This window comes from Electrophorus electricus, chromosome 20, assembly GCF_013358815.1.
Source record: "Electrophorus electricus isolate fEleEle1 chromosome 20, fEleEle1.pri, whole genome shotgun sequence".
Taxonomy (NCBI): domain Eukaryota; kingdom Metazoa; phylum Chordata; class Actinopteri; order Gymnotiformes; family Gymnotidae; genus Electrophorus; species Electrophorus electricus.
In genome coordinates this window covers 14,980,305-15,002,048 of record NC_049554.1, presented here as the reverse complement: position 1 = coordinate 15,002,048, position 21,744 = coordinate 14,980,305, and the positions used below count along the sequence as shown (strand labels likewise).

The 21,744-nt window shown below is 46.0% G+C and overlaps 3 protein-coding genes across 8 annotated transcripts; 2 read left to right on the top strand and 1 right to left on the bottom strand.

Moving 5' to 3' along the window:
• The first annotated feature begins 108 nt into the window (after positions 1–108).
• On the top strand, positions 109–4,878 carry LOC113586655 (dnaJ homolog subfamily C member 11). Of its 3 annotated transcripts, none has more exons than XM_027024953.2 (16): positions 109–187; positions 582–711; positions 798–871; positions 980–1,081; positions 1,494–1,622; positions 1,869–1,991; positions 2,107–2,180; positions 2,316–2,505; positions 2,608–2,693; positions 2,777–2,893; positions 3,266–3,421; positions 3,501–3,570; positions 3,671–3,728; positions 4,295–4,425; positions 4,517–4,646; positions 4,724–4,878. In XM_027024953.2, the coding sequence occupies exons 1-16, from the start codon at positions 131–133 to the stop codon at positions 4,747–4,749; spliced, it is 1,653 nt and encodes a 550-aa protein (XP_026880754.2). In that variant the 5' UTR covers positions 109–130; the 3' UTR covers positions 4,750–4,878. The 3 variants fall into 3 exon arrangements, with proteins under 3 accessions (XP_026880754.2, XP_035376044.1, XP_035376045.1); XM_035520151.1 differs by having other exon boundaries at positions 124–187; positions 550–711; XM_035520152.1 differs by lacking the exons at positions 109–187; positions 798–871 and having other exon boundaries at positions 655–711; positions 912–1,081.
• A 1,369-nt stretch (positions 4,879–6,247) lies between these two features.
• Positions 6,248–18,431, bottom strand: phf13 (PHD finger protein 13). The gene is made up of 5 exons (XM_027024946.2): positions 17,788–18,431; positions 16,641–16,687; positions 15,224–15,325; positions 11,721–12,420; positions 6,248–9,440 (listed from the first exon to the last, which is right to left on the bottom strand). The coding sequence occupies exons 2-5, from the start codon at positions 16,683–16,685 to the stop codon at positions 9,214–9,216; spliced, it is 1,074 nt and encodes a 357-aa protein (XP_026880747.2). The 5' UTR covers positions 16,686–16,687; positions 17,788–18,431; the 3' UTR covers positions 6,248–9,213.
• A 167-nt stretch (positions 18,432–18,598) lies between these two features.
• Positions 18,599–21,329, top strand: fbxo2 (F-box protein 2). 4 transcript variants are annotated; one of them, XM_027024947.2, is made up of 6 exons: positions 18,600–18,739; positions 19,754–19,820; positions 19,929–20,055; positions 20,153–20,248; positions 20,373–20,511; positions 20,736–21,329. In XM_027024947.2, exons 2-6 carry the CDS (start codon positions 19,781–19,783, stop codon positions 20,868–20,870), a joined length of 537 nt encoding a protein of 178 aa, XP_026880748.2. In that variant the 5' UTR covers positions 18,600–18,739; positions 19,754–19,780; the 3' UTR covers positions 20,871–21,329. The 4 variants fall into 4 exon arrangements, with proteins under 4 accessions (XP_026880750.2, XP_026880748.2, XP_035376046.1 ...); XM_035520153.1 differs by lacking the exon at positions 18,600–18,739 and adding an exon at positions 18,756–18,896; XM_027024948.2 differs by lacking the exon at positions 18,600–18,739 and adding an exon at positions 18,944–18,962.
• The last annotated feature ends 415 nt before the right edge of the window (positions 21,330–21,744 follow it).

Here is a 21,744-nt window from a genome sequence, read left to right as displayed (position 1 = left end):
CAAGTCCAGCACACCGCGAGCCTTCACGAAACCAACACCGTTATTCATGGGACACCTGTCCTCCGGAACACACGGTGGCGGAAGACGGTTGCGTGCGTGTTACCGGCGGAGGGGTTGGAAGAGCGGGAACATGGCGGCTGCCTGGGAGAATGATGATTACTACTCTCTGCTAAATGTGAGGAGGCAGGTAAGCGCGGCCGACAACGCAGGGGGGCTTTCAAATCCCTGACGTCCAGCGCGTGCAGGAGCCACCTGTCCCAGCCCAGATCACACCTTCCCTCCAGCCAGCAGTGCGCGCGCCTCGTCCTAGCCGGAGAGCGAGCTGGGCATTTTCATGCACGAACCTCGAAGACGAGCTTTGTCGCGCTCTCGTTGCAAATGCAGAGCGTGTGTGTGCATTGCTAACGAGTCTCGTACTCAGTGTGATGTAAGACGGATATTTCAAAGTTTGCAGCTCTCAAAGGCGATCACTTAGGATTAGCCAGGAGTTCCGCGCTTGGCGCGCGCGCGTATGTGTGATATTTACCTCTTGGTTTTTTTTCCCCCAAGTTGTTGACGCAAAGACCGCCGCTGTTTCTTAGGCGACACAGGCGGAGCTGAAGTCGTCCTACCGGCGGCTGTGTATGCTGTACCACCCCGACAAGCACAGGGACCCTGCGCTCAAGCGCCAGGCCGAGCAGCTGTTCAACCTCGTGCACCAGGCCTACGAGGGTAACTCACATCAACCCTTAATGTGCTGGAACTGCGCTGACTCGTATTATAGATGCGCCATGAACGCGCGCGTGACCTCTGCTTAGTTCTCAGCGACCCCCGGTCTCGAGCCATATATGACGTTTTTGGGAAGAAAGGTCTGGAGGTGGAGGGATGGGACGTAAGCATCACCCGTAGCAACAGAAGCTCTGACTTCACAGATTCATGCAGGTGCGTGAGAGAGAGTCGATGACCCAGGACGAATCGTTGAAGTCCTCACTGTCCACAGGTGGTGGAGAGGAACAGAACGCCCACGGAGATCCGGGAGGAGTACGAGCGCCTGGAGATGGAGCGGGAGGAGAGGCGGCTCCAACAGAGGACCAATCCCAAGGTGAGTCTCCCGCAGGGGCCCCGGGGCCCCCAGAGTTCTGCTGGGTTCACGGGGTGATAAAAACTCAGGGTAGGCGGAGTGTGGTGACCGATATGCTTAGATTAAACGTCCCTGGTGGCGTGATTGAGTGTTACACAGAGACTACGGTTACTGACACCTCAATCAGACACTGGAAATGCCACTTTCAAGATCTGAGCTTGTTGGATGTGATGTTCATGACCAGTAAGGACTGGGGAAGCAGAGACTGTAGCTCTCATCCCATCCAGCAGCCTGGAACCAACACTGCAGATAATGCCTTGATCAGATTGTGTGCGCGGGTGTGTGTATCTAACACCGTCTCCAGTGACTTTAAATGATGGGTGGGGAGTCTGCGGCGTCTTCCTTTCTCTGTGTTCACTCTGTGTTCACGCAGGGGACCATAAGTGTGGGCATAGATGCCACAGACCTGTTTGATCGTTATGAGGAGGACTTTGAGGAGGTGTCAGGTGGTGGATTCCCCCGTGTTGAGATCAACAGGATGCACATATCCCAGTCTATAGAGGTAACACGTGTCTCGCCAGCCTTTGGGTCTGTAGGGAGGGCACCTGCCCTCTGCGCTGAACGTTGAGCCTCCGCCTTGTCATATATATCTCTGTCCTGGGAACGCTGCGTTATCAGCACGTTTCATTATCTCCCTGCAGCTCCTGACGGACTTCATAACGACGCGGGCCACTTTAGAGGATGTCATAATTGTTGAGCGCATCGGCTGCCATGTTGGTCTTTCACTGTGTGTGTTTATGTATTCGAGGCCCCTTTAACCGCAGCAGACACGGCGGTGCTCTCAGGCTCTCTGACAACGCACGGTGGTAACGGCGGTGGTAATGTCAACCTGTGTGTGCGACATGTCACCTCCGCATGTGGTTGGGGCGAGGTACGGATTCTGTTACCCCGTAGTTTATTATAAAGATAAGGACAACCATATAAAGATGAGGCAATATGAGTTTTGATGTAGTTTTGGTGTTTTCTTTCTCTCGTGGCGTTTGCAGCTGGAGTTTGGTGCAGGAGACCTTCAAGGGCCTGTCTTTGGGATGAAAATGTTTCGGAATATCACCGCCCGCTGGCAAGTCAAGTTTGAGAAAGATGACAACCGCGAAAAGGCCTCAATCATGTTTTGTTTGCAGCTGTTATTAGCACCTGTGCTCATGCTTATGTCTCTCTCTCTCTGCGCACTCCGTCACGTTGGCGTGGCCGGCAGCTTCCTGACTGCCCACTGCAGCCTGCGGTTCACCCCCCGGGGCGCCAAGCCCGGGGCCAGTGCCACGATGGCGCGCCACCTGGACCAGAACACCACGGGTTACCTGCAGTGGCGGTGGGGCACGCAGTCTGCCATGACCTCCAGCATCGTGCGAGACACCAGACACAGTCACGCCACGCTGGCCCTGCAGGTGAGCCCCTAACACCGTACTCACATGACATGGAGAGTAAACGTCTGGAGTAAACGTCTGTGGACGTGGTGCAGTGACCTGGTGCTCTGCTTGACTGTGCAGCTTGGTGTGCCACATTCCTACCTGATGATGAGCTTTCAGTACAAATTCCAAGACGAAGACCAGACGAAGATCAAGGGTTCCGTCAAGTAGGCCCGACACACGCACCACACGGTATGGCACGTGCTCTACCCTGCTGTGATCGTCCTGACCTTCTCCCGTCCCGCTACAGGACCGGCTTCTTCGGGATGGTGATGGAGTATGGGGCAGAACGTCAGATCAGCAGACACAGTGTGCTGTCGGCCACAGTCAGCGTCGGGGTTCCCCAAGGAGTCTCGCTGAAGATCAGGTTGGGCTGTCTTCCCTGCTGTCCTGCCACGCTGCTGATCGCGTTCCCGCCAGGAACGCTCGGCCCTGGACACTCCTGTCGCTAACATGCACACTCATGTGGTAAAACCCAAAAGTAAAGCGAATTACATCCAAATTCAGATCCAAGTGATTTGATGCTAATAACCTATAAAAGTTGCCGGTTCAAGCCTCTCCACTGCCAGGTTGCCACTGTTGGGCCCCTGAGCAAGGCCCTTAACCTTCAACTCCTCAAGTTGTACTCAATCATAAGTCGTTTTGGATAAAGCGTCAGCTAAATGTAAACCTGGCATTAAAAGGTCACCTCAATGTCTCACTTTAGTTATGGTTCTACTCTGATCTGTGATTTTTGCAGGCTGAACCGAGCCAGTCAGACGTACCTGCTCCCCGTCCACCTGACGGACCAGGTGTTGCCTAGCGCCATGTTTTACGCCACCGTCGGGCCCCTTGTTATCTATTTCGCAGTCCAGAAGTTTATAATCACTCCTTACGTGCGCACCCAAAAAGAGAAGTAAGTGTCCGTTACCAGCCACATCGCTGCGACCAGATGACGGAGGGCAGCAATCCTAACGTGGTACGACTGTGTGCAGGGAGCGGAAGAGACAGAGGGTCGAGTCCAAGCTGGACATCGCCAAGAGGAGGCAGGAAGCCGAATCTGCCGTGAGTGTCAGCTGGAGCGCGGACGGCGTGCCTGAACCGTGCTGAGCGCGGACGGCATTCCTGAACCACCTGAACTGCGCTGGTGTTTGCTGCGTTGCAGGTGCTGTTGATGCAGGAGTCTGTGCGGCGGATCATCGAGGCAGAGGAGTCCAGAATGGGTAAGACGCAACAAACCGCGTCTGGGCAACACCGGACCACCAAACATTCTCTTTGTTTTGTCCCACAAACTACAATAGGCGGACCGGGTAGTACTCCTGTACCGGGTAGTACTTAAAGACTCCTGTCTTTAAGTGACAGAGCAATTAACTTACACTTATGAATATTACGTATTCAAAATGAAGAATGGTATTACACTTTTTATAAATTCACGTCTAAAATGTACGTGTGTGTGTGATGTAGGCCTGCAATAGGCCTCAGGACCACAGAGGGGATTCACTCACCTTGGTGCTGCTTTTCCACACTACATAATGATGTGAGCGTACTGGAACAAAAACATCTGTGGGTGATGAAGACATTCAGGATTTGGATTCAGCTCCAAAAAATGCACAATAAAGACATTTTTAGCATGTGTGCTAACCAGGGTAATCTGAAGGGTCTCTGGACGGTTGTTCCTGTTTGTCTGGATGTTTTGTAACTAGCACTGTGCTAAAACAAGCTGGCTGTGCTGAAACATATATGCCAAACTGCTCACGACTGCCATTTCCTGCGTGTCTTTCCTCCTAAGGTCTCATCATCATTAACGCCTGGTATGGCAAGTTTGTGACGGACAGCAGCCACAAGCAGGTCATCGACGTAACCGTGCCCTTACAGTGTCTGGTGAAGGACTCCACGCTCGTCCTCACAGAGGCGTCCAAGGTCAGGCTCGGGGTTGCTGATCTTCTCATGTTGACACGTCTCGCCTTGCAGACTGTCTGCCCTATAGCCGGTCTCATCTCTCACCCCTCAGGCTGGTTTGCCGGGTTTCTACGATCCGTGCGTCGGCGAGGAGAAGAGCTTGAAGCTTCTCTATCAGTTCCGGGGCATCGTGCACCAGGTGGTGTCTGGAGATACCGAAGCCCTCCGGATACCCAAGCAGTGTGAGTACAGGGAACCGGGTGGCTGTGCTGAGCTGTGCCGCCTTCAGAGTGCTCACATTCTCCCTCTTGCCATGCAGCGCACAGAGTAAACGTGGAGACATAGGGGTGTTCCCCGGGGGCGTGGATGGATTCCCCTGACATCTGCCAAGGTGCTCGGTGAAGAGAAGAGGAAATCTGAAGATCTGTCTGGTTCAGTTCGATTATGTAATGACCCCCCCCCCCCCCCCGTGTGTGTTGCTTGCTTTGAGCTGCAGTGGGGTCTTCTTAGTCCAGGGGCCTCTTTGCTCACCTGGACCTTTCATAATAGGAGCGATGTTGCACAACCATTGAAGACTCCAGGATACCCACACCACGATGAAGGACCAACCAGCTGTACAGCAGCATGGCTACACGAGAAGAGAACCTTGGGATCTGGATGTGTACATCAGCACCCAGAAACGCCTGCATGTGGAGGGTTACATGGCCTCAGACAGTATCAAGGGCCATAACTATATTTAATTATTATCGATTACATACTGTGAGTGTGTGTGTTTGTGAGAGGGAATGAACCGTGGTGTATACCGGTGTGTGCGCGCATCTCTGTGCACCTCTGGATCATTGGGCCCCTCTGCTGTCCAGCTCCTTCAGACTGGTGCTGGTACACAATCCTGAAACACACGCTTCTCATCATAATTATGCATGTTCCTTATTTAATCGTCATGTAAATAATCCACATTTAAGGATCGTTAGAGAGAGAGAGCAGTTACAAGTGTGAGTGAAGCCTAAATGATGGTGGATTCTGCACCAGAGGTTTTGCTGCTGTCAGTGTGATATGGACGCCCTTCTCTGCTAATGCTGTGCCCTGGAACCTGGTTGAGGTGTATTTTAGGAGTGTGATTATTACATGTAGCACAGATGGAGTGCTACGTGGTGCAAGTGCAAATGACTCTTGCTTCACATAGCATTTAACGACAACGAACAGGAAACTAGAAAGAATTTTTAATCCATTTGGCTGATGCGTATATGCCATGGTGGTCCCACATCAACTCCTTCTGTAACCTCACATGTATCCACGCATTTGTGAATGCCGTTCCTTTGTAATCTGTCCTGAACAGACATGACAGTTATGGTGTAATACCTGTGTCATTAACCTAGGCCTTCAGCACACCATGACAAAACTGCGGGTTTTTTTGACATTCTCCTCATTTTCGCTCCTTTGACAGCACATTGACAGGCGCGTGTTCTTTTAACGTTCCCCGTCAGTTATCCGGGGAAGGCCTTACTGCACTAAACTGTGACAGTCTCCTGTAGACTCCAGGAACACTCCAACGGTTCAACAGGGCTGGAGGGCTCTAATTGTGGACAGACAGGGACGTCCTATGGGCTGGTCCCCTGAGACGAGCTAACGAGCTGACGTCAGAGGACGGCGGATCTGTGTCCCAGAGAGCAGTTCTTAGAACCAGATGGATGTGAGTTAAAGACCATAGTCAGGTCTCTGTCTCTTTCTGCACAAGTATTCCATGACTGTTCTTCAGTCATGTAAGTCCCTGGAAAAGACACTACCCCGCGTGGGCTCTGTATCTCAGACCAAGACTCCAGCAAGCATGTTTTTTTTCTTTTCCTTTAATCCGTGTTCCCATTCTGATCTCTGATGCAACCTTAACAAAGGTTCATGTACAAACATTACTGTGGACTTGTATAGCAACTTAAATATTAAAAAGTGAATAGTTACACGTGTCTTGACCAGTGATATAGCTACTTTTATTGTTGGCAAACTCCTTTTAATGTTGTTCATGTTTTAAATATAAACTTTCCCCTATTTAAAATAATACGGCCCATTCAATAATTACTATTCAATTCATGAATTACCAGTACCCTCTCAATATCTCTTTATTTACACCAGTTTCACAGAAACGTTCATTCTCTCTGTCCCTCTCTGGATCCAGCACCCCGTTATAACACAGTGAGTCCCAGCATGTTTACCAAGTCTATAAATTCCTTTTACAACCGAAGGGGAGAACAGCATTGAACTACCCTTGACACTGTATACAAACAGAAAACATGACTGTACAAAAGGAAAATTTACACAAACCATTATATCTGAAACCCCAGTTTTGGACAGATGGCTAGCGATCGCAAGCACGTTAATGCAGGAAATAAAACAAGATGGGAAGGTTGACTTTTTCTTCAAAGTTACAGAAAGGTAGCTTGAGAAACCTAAACATCAAAATAAATAAAAGTCTCTGCATTGGGCAGGTCACGCTCCCCAAAGGTCTAATCACTGTGGAATATCTCCCACTGATTCAGCACGAACACACACACACACACACACACACACACACACACACACACACACACACACACACACACACACACACACACACACACACAAAAAACTAAAAACACTTCCCTTCTTGAATTATTTAAAGGAAAACTTTATGGGAATTGCAGGAAGCACTAGTGAAGAAAATGCATGCGGGCATCTGGTCAGCTCTGACATACAAGTATTGCATGTGGTGATTTATTAAAGAAATGAGCTGTTAGATCATTTATACTATAGTAGCCCAGGCTCTTGACAGTAATCATGCTTTGTGCATTATCGTGTGTGCATGTAAAGACCAGAACTGGGTCTCAGCAGTTTAACCAAGTACTTCGATAAACACCAACCCCGTCTTTTAAATACTGACCACATTTCCCTACAAGTACGATCAAGTAGGTGGACTATTGATATCACGACCAGACTAAGCTGTCTTTCCCCACTTCAGCCAGGTCATGTCTACAAACATCAGTCATCACCGGGAGCTTTTCTGCTGAGGAACAGAAGAGACCCATCCACGTCAGGCTCTGAACAGTAAAGGTCTTTACTGTGGCAGGTTACTGTAAAACAATCACACCAGGATGCTAGTAAGACTTCTCTCCGCAACCAAACTGGCACACAGGTATGTGGTAATTTGGTAGCAGAGCAGGTGTGTGTGGCATTTTAAATGTGCAGTCTGAAGGCCCTGAACAAGCTTTTTGTTGTGAACAAAAGGAAAACCAAAGCATAAATTTATAGATATGCAGGAGGGCCTATGCAAAAAGATCATTATTTAAAAATTTCCATATCAATGATCACCATAGTGCAATAGGAAAACCAGACTGCTTGCTTTAGAGTTCTGAATAGTCCTACAGGGTGAAACTACAAAAGTTACAAATACTCAATTTTTAATTTTTTTTTTGTCTTTGCTTAATTATATCTGAGAACATGGTGCCCATGTCATGAAGAGTCAAAATGTCCACACAATCACACTAGAAGACTGCTACCCTTCTGAGATTTTATATGGCTAAAGGTAGCAAACAACTGAGTGAATAGAGTAAGTTCAGGAGACATTATGAATCTTCTCCTCTGCTGCAAGGACACCACCTATTTCATTAAACCCCAACAACTGGGCTACGTCCACTAGAAAAATGCTGCAGACATGCATTGCGTTAATAGAACAAAAAGGTTCATATATTCCCATTTAAGACGAGCTATAAAATTTAGTTCTGTCTGAATGGGCAAAAAAGGGGGGGAAACCCATTTACTGAGCACAGACCTGCACCTGGGTAACCCTTGACCCCACCGGTTTTCTCCACCCATGACCGGTTAGTCTATCATGAAAATGTTGTCAAAAGACGGAAGAGAAGCAATAGTTTTTTGAAGCCTAATGACAGGTAAGGACGTTAAAGGCCGTCACGTCCGGATAAAACATGCAAAAGTCATAAAGAAAACAAACACCTTGATGCAGAAACAGCATGGCAGTTAACGCTGGAATGTCCAAGGCTTTGTTAATAAAGTGAGTAGAACCACTGAGGACACTCAGCCGACTATATATCCCAGACTTCCCGGGTCATGTGCAAGACACCTGAAGGTAACGAAGTGTTGATATAGTCAGTGGCATGTTTCAAAACAGTTTCCACATGAAAGAGTGATGGAGAATAAAGTATTTTTTTTTAAACCCTGGGTAGTTTCTTTTGAACACTGTTCTCAGTGAATTTCTAAATAATAGCACTTTGATGATTTATCCCAAAGGTGCAGTAATCATCCAATGACAGATTCTGTACCTCTTATTAGCATATTTTCACTAAAACAGTATAGTGCTCTAATCCTCTGACAACTGGGGGACTCAAGAAAGTTCCACAAGGAAATACAAGTTGAACAACTCTAACTTGACACTGACAGACACACTTTTGAAAGCTATGGGTATAAAAGGGTCTCTTTGATGCACCCTTTACAAAAAAATAACAATAGAAAGAAAGGAAAAAGAGCCATCCGCCAGCCTCTCTTATTTCCAATGAGAGCGCCGCTCTGAAATGTCTTCAGGTGTGTACCGTCGAGACTCCGGCGCCCACTATATGTCACCTTAGGTCCGTGCGGTAGAATCTGTTCTCTTAAACGCATAACCTAGATTTTGATTGCTTTACGCAAACATTTAGGAAGGTGGACAATAAAAAAAGAAGAAAGAACCGCTCAAAACGAAATGTAATAACAGAACCGCGGCGCCCTTCCTCCTCCGTCCTCATCTCCCATCTATACTAGAGTGTGTAAACGGGGAGGGGTAGGGCAGGGTCAGTCTAGGAGGCGTTTTCGAGACCCCATGCGCGAGCGGTTTGAACGCCGGATGTCAAACTTTGAGTCTTTGCAGCGTTGGCACGTGTACGTCTCGGGGACGTTGGACTTGCGGATTTTGGCGCAGGACAGGTGGATCCAGGTGTTACACTGGCTGCACTCAATCATCGCCCGTCCGGCAAATGGCTTCATGCAGAAACAGGTCACCAAATCCCAAGAGTCATCATCTGCAAACAGAGAATTACAATCCAAATCAAAACGTTTTTTGTTTTTTTTTATTAAGAAGGGTAAAGCTACTCCAGGGCAGCACAACCACCAGCTGACCAGTGGAGTTGTGCCTTCCCTGGCACTACTGTGAAACTAAAACACATACAAAAAAACCCCCACATACTCACATTCTGCTGAGTTGTTAAGATTCATTTTACAAAACACAAAAATGAAGAAATTCAACACACAAGCCATTTTGTAAGACTGTGGCAATATCAACTGTCAGTTTGGTATCAATGCAGTCTGAAACACCAGTTCTGCAGTTCTCCAAGAAACAAAAATAAGGTAAATTCTCCCCTGTGTAATCCAAGGCTGTAGTATACGTTTCTGCTAGAAGGTTTGTGAACCCTTTACAATTCGTTGTATTAAAGCATAAATTTGACCTGAAACATGAACCCAATTAAACAAATTACACAAAAACATTATTTCAAATCTCTTTGTTGTAAAAAGCATGTAACCCTCTACGAGTATGAATTAACTTAAAGGGGTATTTGAAGACAAGTGTTTCATTCAAGAGAGTGTGAATCAGGTTCCAGTCTAGCAGGTCCTACCAAGCCGAGACCCTCCCACGTTTCAAGAACATACATTTGGGTCTTCAAGATTACTGGGAGGGTCTGCTTGGAAGGGCCTGCTAGACTGGAATCTGACTGCCACTCTCTTGAATGAAACATCTGTCTTCAAATACTTCAAATGGTTGTCACCATTTCTAAAGCATTTAGCCTCCGCCAATCCACTGCGAGACAGATTATAATAATAATTCATTCTAAATATATATGGCTTTTTCAAGGACCCAAAAACGCTTACGAGAGTCAGTACATACAAACAGAGGACGTGCCGCCACACTGTTGCTCTCCTAAGGTAAGGCTGTCTAGCAAGCGTTACTCCAAGGGCATGTGAACAATATTACTGAAAGCCACAAAGAACCCCAATGTGACAGGTACTGTCAACGTTCACGAGTCCACCGTCAGGCAAACACTGAACAAGAAGATGGCATGGGAGACTAACAAGGAGGAAGACGGCACTCTTCATAATGAATAAATAAACAGACAGATAAATAAAAGCCACTGTGGCCCATCTGAAGTTCGCTTGCGACCACATGGATAAGCCAGATGCCTGCTGGAAGAATATTCTGTGAACACATAACGCCAAAACTGAACTTTTTGGTTTAAATGAAAAACTGTTTGGCAAGAACCTCATATTAACGGTTAGGCACGTATCACGGGTTAGAGCTGCATTCAAAACTTAAGAACCTCATCTGAACTCTGAACTAAGAGAGTCATTAGTACTGCACCACCCTCATCTGAGTGTCTCCACCCACAGCTTATATACATCACTAAGGGAGTCATTAGTACTACACCACCCTCCATCTGATTGTCTCCACCCACAGCTTATATGTGTCACTAAGGAAGTCATTAGTACTACACCACCCTGATCAGTGTCTCCACCCACAGTGTGAGATTTGTGAAGATGTGCCATTTTTTTCTAGCATTCTGGGGAAGTTATGAGCTATACACAGGAAGTTCTGTGTTGTTGGCTGCACAGAGCAGCACAAATCGCTACGTCAGCTCCCGGCCTCAGAGGACAGAAGAGCTGAGTGGAGAAAAGTTTTTAATGGCAACATCCCAGCTACAGTCTGCAAAACCCTGTACGCATGTGCTGGCTAACCATTGGGACTACACCCTGGGTCAGTACAGCGCAGGACTGACAAGGAAACTTTTACTGAAAGAAGAATCAACACCAACTGTTCATGGCAAAGCTGCAGACAAGGGAAATGTAAGTATCTAGAAAATATAAAGCTTTCAGCACTAGCCAACAGTAACAGTTGAGGTAACATAACAGATTTTATAGAAATTTTAAAGAATTCTGTTTTTATAGAAAGTTTTTACTATGACTTGGTGCACAATTCTCTATAGGCACTCAAACCGGCCGCTCTGAGCAGGGCTGCTCAGACAGGGTGAGAAGGGGGTAGTCATTAGTTCTCGCAGTATTGATACTGCAGAAGGCTACAATCTGTAACTGGGCCTTCCTTATTGTGTGCCCTTCCTGTCCAAACTGAGCCTGCTGTGGGTGTTGTGATGAAATACTGAATTCTCAAAACAAAGCAATCTCACATTAAGGGTTCACTATTGTTTTAAAATATTGAGGCCTTTTGCAGTCTCAATATGTAGCAATATGACTGTAATACAAAACTTTTTCCCCCATAATGTGCAGCTGAGTCCTTGCCCACCTGAACAACTTACCTGAATCAACCATTATGTCCTCGTCGTCAGCGGATCCGTCCTCGTCGCGGAACACCACCTGCTTGCCCTGTCGGATTACGGTCCTCGTGCCGGGTAAGCCCTCGAGCTTCATCACCACCGCCTCGCCCTCGGGAAGAACCAGCCTCTCCCTGCTGTTGTGTCCGGACTCGGGGCTCGAGCTGCCAGACGAGTCCCAGCACGCCCACTCCGCCTCCGGCTCCGGCTCCTCCTTGCAGGCTGCTCGGCCCTGCGAGACCGGACCGGGCGGAGGGCTCGCCGCAGGCCGCTCCGGACGCTTCACATCACCACACGAGGGTGCTGGCTGGGCAACACTCAGGTAGTCCTCCGGCTCCTCTTTGATGGCCCGACCCAGCCCGGGAAGCTCCACCCCACTGGGCGGAAACAGCAGGAAGGAGGCGGGCTTGTCGCCCTTGCTTTTCCTCAGCTTCTTTTTCTTCTTCTTCACCTTGTCGGCTTTCTTGCAAGCCTCGAGCAGCAGGCCTGTGGACTTGGGCTGCATCTGGTGGTCCAGCTTCTCGCCCACGGGCCTCCTGAAGCCCACAAAGCTGCTCCTGGTCTTGCTCGGTGGTTCATCCGGAGAGGGGAGGCCGCAGCCCAGCCGGGCGAGGTCCCAGCTATCGCTGTCTGCCGTGCTGCCCGTGCTGTTGGGAGGGCTGGAGCTGCTTCTGAGCGGCGCCTCCTGCAGGCAGACAGGAGATGGACATGTTTTAATATCCGTGCTTACTTGACCGCCTCTGAAACCGACTTGGCTGTCTCTACCAACTCTGAGAGTACTGAGAGGTTCTGTGGCCACAAGTTAATGACCTGACAGGCCTCAGTGTGAAACTGCTTCTCCAACAATTGTCTCACTGAAATTTTTTTTGCTGACTATTCATTGCATAAATGAACAGAAAAGTTTCATTCCCATAAAACCAGCTGGGAACGGCACAATATTCATCACAGAACAGACGGCAGCACAATGGGAAAGCTCAAAATCAAATGAAGCCGTATAAGAACAGGACGCCTAAGACAAACTGTGCTGCTTGGATGCGAGGGAGGAGGGAGGCACCACCCACAAGGGGAAGCTTCCCCAAGGTAAAGGGTCAGCAAACACAAGCAGCTGGGTTTAATTGGGAGAGGCCAAAGAGAAACCGCTGGATGTGAGGATCAGGTCCTGGGGAGGGAACAGCCAACATGATCAGATTTAAGCCCCATTTTACACAAGGGTGTTTCCTTGAATGACATAAAATATCTTTAGGAACCTAAATTGCTCGATGTTCAGAGGACATGTTGAGGCTCTGGGAAGCAAAACCATAGTGTGATTGTGTTAGAACCCTCTCACAATTGTGGACATACGTTTTCATATTACTTTACCCATTTTTAATTCATATTTAAGGCAGAGGTACAATCCACAGACTAGTGTGGAAAAATGTGTGTAACCACGACAAACTCAGAATTAGGGCTGCACAGTTATTCTGACTGATGCTGACATTATTAATTAAGTAATATCAATTGATTCATTAACGAATGAATCCGTTCTACATGCTCACAGGACTCTACAGGACCCCGCGTGGTAAGCCTGTGAACAGCCCACTACGCTGAAGTCTACAGTCTAATGCATGTGTTGACTATTCTCAAACTATGAAATATCAGTGTAATGCAGCAGCAATTTTACTGTTTACGTGTTGAGCACAACACTGAGATCAAGACTGAGATCAACGGGACGGAGTGAACTGCATCGTCCTATGTGCAAAAACACAACCTAGAGGTCACATCAGGACACATCAGCATCTGAGATTTCACATGATGATAAATGTGAAATTATAATTACTATCAGTTTGATATTGAAGGTTTAGCAGATAATTACAACCGATAACCTGGCACATCTTAACTTGAGCAAGCAGTGCTTGTACAACTTCTTATGACAAACTTTAAACGATTTATGTTCTTGCACTGACGCTTGTGTACAAAAGGCTGTGGATGATAGGAGACTTTACATTATGGAGTGTTAGCACTAAAAAGGACAGTCAGTTCTGTTGTTGCACGCAGATGCCTAAACTAATACCAGCTATCTGCTACACACTTCGTTTTCATGTTACTTAGTGATTTAATTTTATTTCACATCACTTAGTGAATGTGATATTTTACTATAGCAATAAAACCACTAAATTAATTTATAGGTTACCATGATTGCCACTTAGCACAACAGCATCATGCTATGTTTAATATAGCACAGTGGCTAGCTTCAATATGAAACTGTATTGTTTGCTGTGGTAACATTAGGCATGAATGAATAATGTAGTACTGTAATGTGGGTGATTCATGTCATATTAGTAAGAAAGATTATTGCTCTGTTAATCTCAGTCGCATACGCATATATGCTTACATGTTGTGTGTACATGTACACGCGTACATGTTGTGCGGCGCCGCGCTGCTAGGAGGTAAATGAGAAGCGTTGTTCTTCTCTCTCGTCCAGCACTCCAGAGTGAATTCTCTTCCCCTCTGATTATACTTACATGTAACGCAGTCCTTTAAAACTTCCCGACATGGTTTCTGCAATCTTTTTTAGAAACTGGTTTCAGAAGTGGACCCTGATAATAGCAGACAACCATGTCTTACACTCACTTCACTTATGGACTATAGAGTTAACTTGTTTCAAATTTTAAAAAGTCAAATTATTAGTCACGGTATTAGCCACAAGGCGCTAATTATCGGTTATCGTTATCGGCCCAGGAATTCCATATCGGTGCATCCCTAGCACAAGTGTTGATGGATGACCAGCCCAGAAGGGGACGAGACTCAGCTCTACACCCTCCAGAGCAAAGCGCTGGGGCTATGGTACAGCTTGGATGTTCCACCAACAGAAGGTGAGACTGAAGCGTTCTGAATGCGTGCTGCTGCGGTGATGTATGGAACTACCAGAGAAGGTCTGAGATGAGCATGGAGGAGACTGGAACGGCCCTCTTACCCTGGGAGGGAGGGCTGAGGTATTTTGGGGAGGGGGTCCCTCAGTGGCAGGGCAGCATGGGGGCAAATGCAACAGAGCAGCTGCCCACAGAGCAGCCACCAGGTCTGTGGATCAAACAGAGCGTCAGCAGCACAGTAGCTCACAGGGGCAGAAAGGAACGTGACCCAAACACAGACTCCAACACCACCCAGTGCTGGGTAAATGCTGTAGGAGGACACCTCTGGAGGTGTGTGCGAAACGGTCCTGAAGACAGGTGATCAACATAACGGAGTTAGTAGTCTAACCACTCTGAAGTTACTACAGTGGTGTACACCCCTTTGACACAAATACCCACACAGTTCATCACACTGAATGGATAGTAAGTCAGGGCTGGTCCTACAGCATTAGTAAAGAGTAGGTGTAGGAAATGCTTAAATGTTCACCTTAAAGGCACATGTGGTACTTCTCTCATTCTGTCACTCTGTTTTCTCTCTCTCTCTCGCTCTCACACACACACACACACACACACACACACACAGTATTAGAATTAACTCACCTCCTGTGGATATGGAATATAACCGGCATATGCCAGCACAAATGTGCAGAACTTGTTGAAGTCTTCCACTGTCCTTTTCCTTTTGTAAGTGGGACTATAACCCTAAATTAAGACACAAAATCTGCATAAATTTTTTTTTTAGCAAAACATATCTAATAAAAAACATTTAAAATCATACTATTAAAAAATAAAGATGAAAACGCCCTTAACTACCCAACATTATTAATTACATTTATATAGTGACTTTCTCATACTCAAGGACGCTTTACAGACATATATTGAACTTTTACAATGAGTCACACTGATGTTACGGGTGTATTCATAATGTCATGAATGTAATTCAGAGACTGAATTCTCAACTGTCCTTGATTACAATCAATTCAATTCAAAAGCGCTACTGTCCAGACAAGAAAAGACAGAGTGGACGAGCTTCGCAGTGTAGTTTAGTCCAGCAGGCCAGCGAATAGGTCACTGTGATTAGCTACTGGAGTTAGACTAGAGCTGTTCAGTGTCATGCTTCCAGTACAGATGGTGCAAAAATGCGGTTTTGCACATCACACTTTCCACACACATTCAAAGAAAATCATATCAAGCAATAAATACCATAAATGTAAATGGAAGCCTTGAAAATAATCACCGACAAAAACAGAACATGACCTCAAAATAAATGGAAAAATTGATTCGTCGGGAAGATTTCTCCTTAAAAACCCATGACATTAACATCCATACGTTTCATGGCTAGACACTGATAATTATGAAAATATAACGTATTTGGTTTTTACAAGTGGAGCAAACAGGACTAACTTTCTTCATCGCCAGCTAGCTGGTTAGCCTAGCTAGCGTTAGCCTACACTGCATAGCTGAGCAGGTCTAACTACCAGCTACAGAAACAGACATATCAACACTTGACATTTATACAGAAGATTAAGTTGACATGTTTAAGAGCCACAAAGCAAGAAATGACAAGAACCAGCTACTTTTTTAAAACGCAAAAACGTGTCCAGCAAACGAACCAGTACAGCTAGCTCAGTATGTCAGAAAAGCAGCTAAAATAAGCTAAGCTAAACGAAGCTAAGCTACATAACAGGTAGTTTAGCTAGCCTTAGCCTTAGCTAGGTGGGCATTTTTATGCTGAAGTTGGACATGCCAACCGCTGTGAATGTTTGTGCGAATAATCATTTCTAAGGCTTTAAATTAATGAAGTTAAATTACTGAGACACGGAGTTACCGCGACATGACCAGACGGACCCGGTTTGTTCATCGTAAACAGCAGATGTTTAACCTAGCTAGCGGAGCTAAGTCACGTAAGAGTAAGAGCTGTCAAAACAAACAAACAAAAGACAGCGACAAACCCACAAACATGTCAAAAGCAGCGCCAGCCCCTTGGTTTTGTCCGCCATATGAACGTACGCCTCACCTGGGAGTCAAACGCAGGAGCTGCTGTCATGGTCCCGTTGTCCATGTCTGTGGAGCGGAGTAAGAAACGACAACTGTTCATCTGACAGTCGGGGGGAATGGGTTCACAGCACAAGCATAAATAATCACTTTAAAAACATCACTTGAAATGGGTCACCTACCGCTAGCTAGATAACGTTACGCATTAAAACACCACCCAAGTAACCGGGCTAACTAGCCATCCAGCTAACTACACTCGGCGCTAATTTAACAGCGGAACTGTGCACTTGTCCATATTTATCCAGCTGATATACTCACATCATGGCCATATTAGTTAGACAGACAGATATGTGTTAGGTTAGATAATAAAGCCTGTCATGGCCATATTAGTTAGATATGTTTGTTACATAATAAAGGCTGTCACTTATACTAGTTAGGTGATGGGAGCCGTTTTAGTCAGAAAGCGATCAACCTAATATATATATATATATATATATATATATATATATATATATATATATATATATATATATATATATATCTCGCACACACACACACACGCACACGCACACACACACACACACACACGCACACACACACACACACACACACACACACACACACACACACACACACACACAACTAGCCAGGTAACGACACACTGTAATTCTGTCCAGCGAATTCAACTTATGTCAAAGATGGCTGACTTTGGGCTAGTTTTATAGTTAACATATCAAAGATGTTAAGTTACCATATCATATCAAACACGTTAAGTTAAGGTCCCCCGTAAACAAGCTGCTCAGACTCCAGTAAAAACATTAGCCTAGCGGCGAGCGTCGGCTGGCGCAAGCGTTAGCTAATGACAACAAACCGATATTGGTAAACAAATTGTTGACAGCGCAGTTGAACAACAAATGACGACCTCCGCGCGTAAGATGGCGAAGGTAGCTAACTAAGTTTTAAAAGTTCTAGCTTTTCGATCAGTATTAGCTCGACAGCTATCTGGCTCGTTACATATGTGGTGATAATATGACCAAGACTAAACTGTTAGCTAGCTGGCTAGCTGGCTGGCTGAGTAGAGCAGCATATCCAGCCAGATAGCACAGCTAGCTAACAAAATCTGTTCGTTTTTAAAAGTTCAGTGTCGGTAAGAAAAGCCTCGCAGTCACCTTGGCGTGATGTTTAGGGGACGTCAGCCACGCAGACTTAGCTTGGCTAGTTTGCCCGACGCATGTATAACGCTCCGGTATGACAGCCAACGGGCACCAACTCCAAACCCCGAGCACGAGACCGCGACGAGCCCGCGTCATAAACCGCGTTCGGGGCGCGCGCGAGTCCGCGCGGAGTCGCAGATCTCTTAAGGCGCTGGGCACTTGAGCCGCGCTAACCCTCACGTTTCGGATAAATTGGATCCAGTTTGATATGGTAATGAATCTGGATATTGCGTAGTCGACCATCCAGTGTTTTACTAAGCAGTTTTGTTTTTGCGCAACTAATTGCCAGGGACAAGCACATGCAGCCTAGGGTCTTTCATTTAAGCACTCAGGGATGCAATGTTACATCGGTCCATTGTAGCGGGTTATGTCGAATATATATTAGCCAATAGAGTATAATACATGTGTAATGCTATATTGTAGCAGCAAACTGGGATTGACTTTTGAAAAGTTGCTTTACAGACAGTGTCACCTAGTGACTTTCGTATGAGTTACAAGCTGTTTATCGCCAGCAGGTTTATGTAGGTTAAATTAATAAACAGTTTCACTTTGGGAAAGAGAACATGCGTAGGAATGAAATGTTAATGCATATCAGATATATGAAGGCACATGAACTCAAACTTCATTCTCGTATCCATTCATTTTGATTGTAATATCTGACAGTGCGGGGCATGGGGTTCTTATGCTGCCATGCCCTCCGCGTGACCAGTTAAGTCCGGAACTGCAGCCTGCACCGTTTCTCGGAGCGTGCCCATCATGAGTCGTTTCACGCGGGTGAAAGTGGATCGTGAGTCAGTGAGCTTGCGCACGCGTATACGTGCGTGCTCAACCATAGACCCTTCCTCACGAGGATTGCTGCTGAGTCACTGAGTGCGAAGACAGGGTCGGCCTTGTGGCTTTTCCGTCCGTGAGTAGTTTATATAGTTTTTATTCTAAGCCACGATGCACTAATTTCAGCAAATGTCCTGCTATGTCCCGGCTAAAGCAACGTCTGGTAGCTTTACGCCATTCTGCTGCATGTATGTAATGTGTCCGTTGATGCAGGAAAGAAGAGACAGGAAGCGGTGCGTTACCTTGCGGCCTTTTATTAATGCAGAGCTCTGGAGATGTCACTTCACAACGCAGTGCGAGTGAGATCTAAAGCATAACTTTGCAACAGACAGACTTATAGTTTTCTCGTCTTGCGCGACTTCTGCTTTTGTATTTTTCCATCTCAGCCGTCACCTCTGTCTGACCGTCTCGTACACATGTCTTCTTGCATAAATTTTTGCATGAATTTTTCGGCAAATCCAAGTCTCTTCGTTCATAATAAGCATAGATAGATAATGCTAAATATTTAATGCAGCAGTAATGTTTTGTATTTGTGACCAGCGAAAATTACGTATTACGCTTGTATCCATGTATTTATTTATTTATTGACTGATTGATTAATTTATTGATTGTGTGACGGCATTGCGTAAACCGTGTAGCCACCCCATCTCTGTATTTTATTTTATTTTTTAAATCCTGTGCGAATCGGTCATTACAGAGGTCTTGTGATAAAATTACATTTGACTGGAAAACATGCTGTTCGAAAAGAGATTGTTGTATTACATACAGGGCTTTTAATGTATGCATGCTCGTAGGAGGGGTCGTTAAGTGATAGCTAGCTCGCTAGTGATAGCTAGCAAGACACAAGAACCCTCCCCTACTAGAGTGTGATGAGAGAGCTTAAGACTAACTGAGGAGATGCAAGACTGACACATCTTATATTTTGCCAAGAAAAAAAGTTAATTATGCCTTATTAAATCAGTGAAGCATAATTATACTAGTTGGAGGGTCTAGTGTATGTCTGGGGTATAAATGTGTTATGTATTAGATGGCCTTCTTCAAAAGGCCTTCTATCCTTGTCCTTATGAAAAACATTGTGCCTTGTCTGTAGGATAAGGTGATCTTTAGGCAATAAAACATGACAAGAGAAAATCTTCTCAAAAATCCAAATGGAGATGGTAAGATCAATATTCTCGTGTTTCTGTGTAATGGCATCTAACAGTCACTGTGTTGGCATACCCTAACAAAACATTCCAACAGCACATTTCTGTTATTGCCTGTCCTAGAGGACATGGAATTCTGGGAGCTAACAGAGAACGGAGGCTGTCAGTGGCGTGTGGAAGACATGCCAGGGGACTGTGGACATGCCTTCAGTGATGAGACCGTGACGAAATACTTTTCTACTTCTTTTCAGTGAGTCAGTTCACTGAGACAGTTCACGGTGGATAAAGAAATGCATGTGTTTGAGTGTGTGCTTTGTATTAACGTCTGTCGCTGTCTGCTGCTTCAGACAGTGTCTTAAACGACAGGTGGTAGACCTGGCAGCTGAAGGCTTTACCTTGGAGGACCTGGACTTTGTTCAACCCTCTGTCACTGTGCAAGACTGGTGAATCGCTGTGGTTTTATACATTATCTCTTTTATATAACATTTATTGCATATGTCTGATTGCTGTGCCCCAGAAACTAACTGGTCTACCTGTTTGTCTCTTTGCATATGTGTGTGTTTTTAGGTACTGCAGTCGAACAGACTGCGGGTGTGTTTACCAGCTAGCTGTAGGTCTGCTGGATGAGAATCAGGAGTTGATACAGGAATTTAAGCCTGACATTGTGAGCCTTGACCCATTCATTGATGACTGCTCATGGAAACAGGTAGGAAAAGATTTAGTCATGCTTGGTCAGTGTTAATGTGCTTCAACATTCAGCAGTCAGCTTCATACAATGTTATAACATGTAGTTCAGCCTTCTAAATGTGCTATATAAATAAAGACATGTAAATACTGGAGAGGTACAGAGCTTAAGCAAAATAATGTAGTCCATTAAGTGCCTTAAAACGTCAATATAATGATTTATTAATAATAATTCCCTCTTTCCAGATTACTCATGTGTTTTCCGATTATGGCCCAGGCCTGCGCTACATTTCCTTTGAGCACGGTGGTCAAGATTCCAAATACTGGGATGGTTGGTATGGAGTGAGAGTGACTGGGAGTTCCGTCACTATTGATCTGTAAATTGATCTGACCGGGGTCACACTGGTCCAACACAAGCCCACTGGAGCGCACCTGGGTCAGTGATGAACTGTTGCAACACCACTGTGGGTCCCTTAGAGCCATAGCTAAAATGGAACATGCATGGAATGCAAGGGAGTTGTGTTTATTTATCTGCTGCTGTAACGGAAAACGCAAACAAGGATGTTTGAGAATTACAGGGTCCTGATAAGCAAAGACATGCAAACTGCTGTTTGCTTGTTGCAAACTAATCCAGAGAGAATGTGCTCGTGCTTGCTCGTGCTTGCTACTAACTACCTCTGCTAACGTAGACACCACTGCTGTGATTCTAGCAAACTTTCTAATACCATAATAATTCAGTGGCTTCTGCCAGTTCAAGGAAGGATAACGGTGTATGAGAAAGGCAGCAAGTCACACTGTACGCTCCTGTCTGCCAATAAAAGGACTGGAAAATGCTAATAATCTGTGTTTCCTACATGTCTTATGGATCTTGAGGCACCCCGGACCACCCGTTTATCTTTTGTAGTGTTTTCTTGAAATGACTTCAACAAATGTACCAAAGAATAAGCATCTCATCTTAATGACGAACAGGTCTGTCATGCACGTTCAGAATCCGCGCTGACGGGAGAACAATGACGCCGTCACAGAAGATTGGCCTACTTTGAACGGGCTCTCCTCGCCCCCTGGTGGTCAACCCGCAAAACAAAGACGGTCTGTCAAAAACGAAACGGTGTAATCAGAAACCTCAGACGCGGTCAGAGCACTGCGCGGCCTCCCTGCACACAAACGCGCACGACAAGCCGTGGGCTCCAGCCCTGACGGCAGCCTGACACTTCATTCTTCGCTGTTGACAGCTGCGTGTTTGGCATGGAACAGC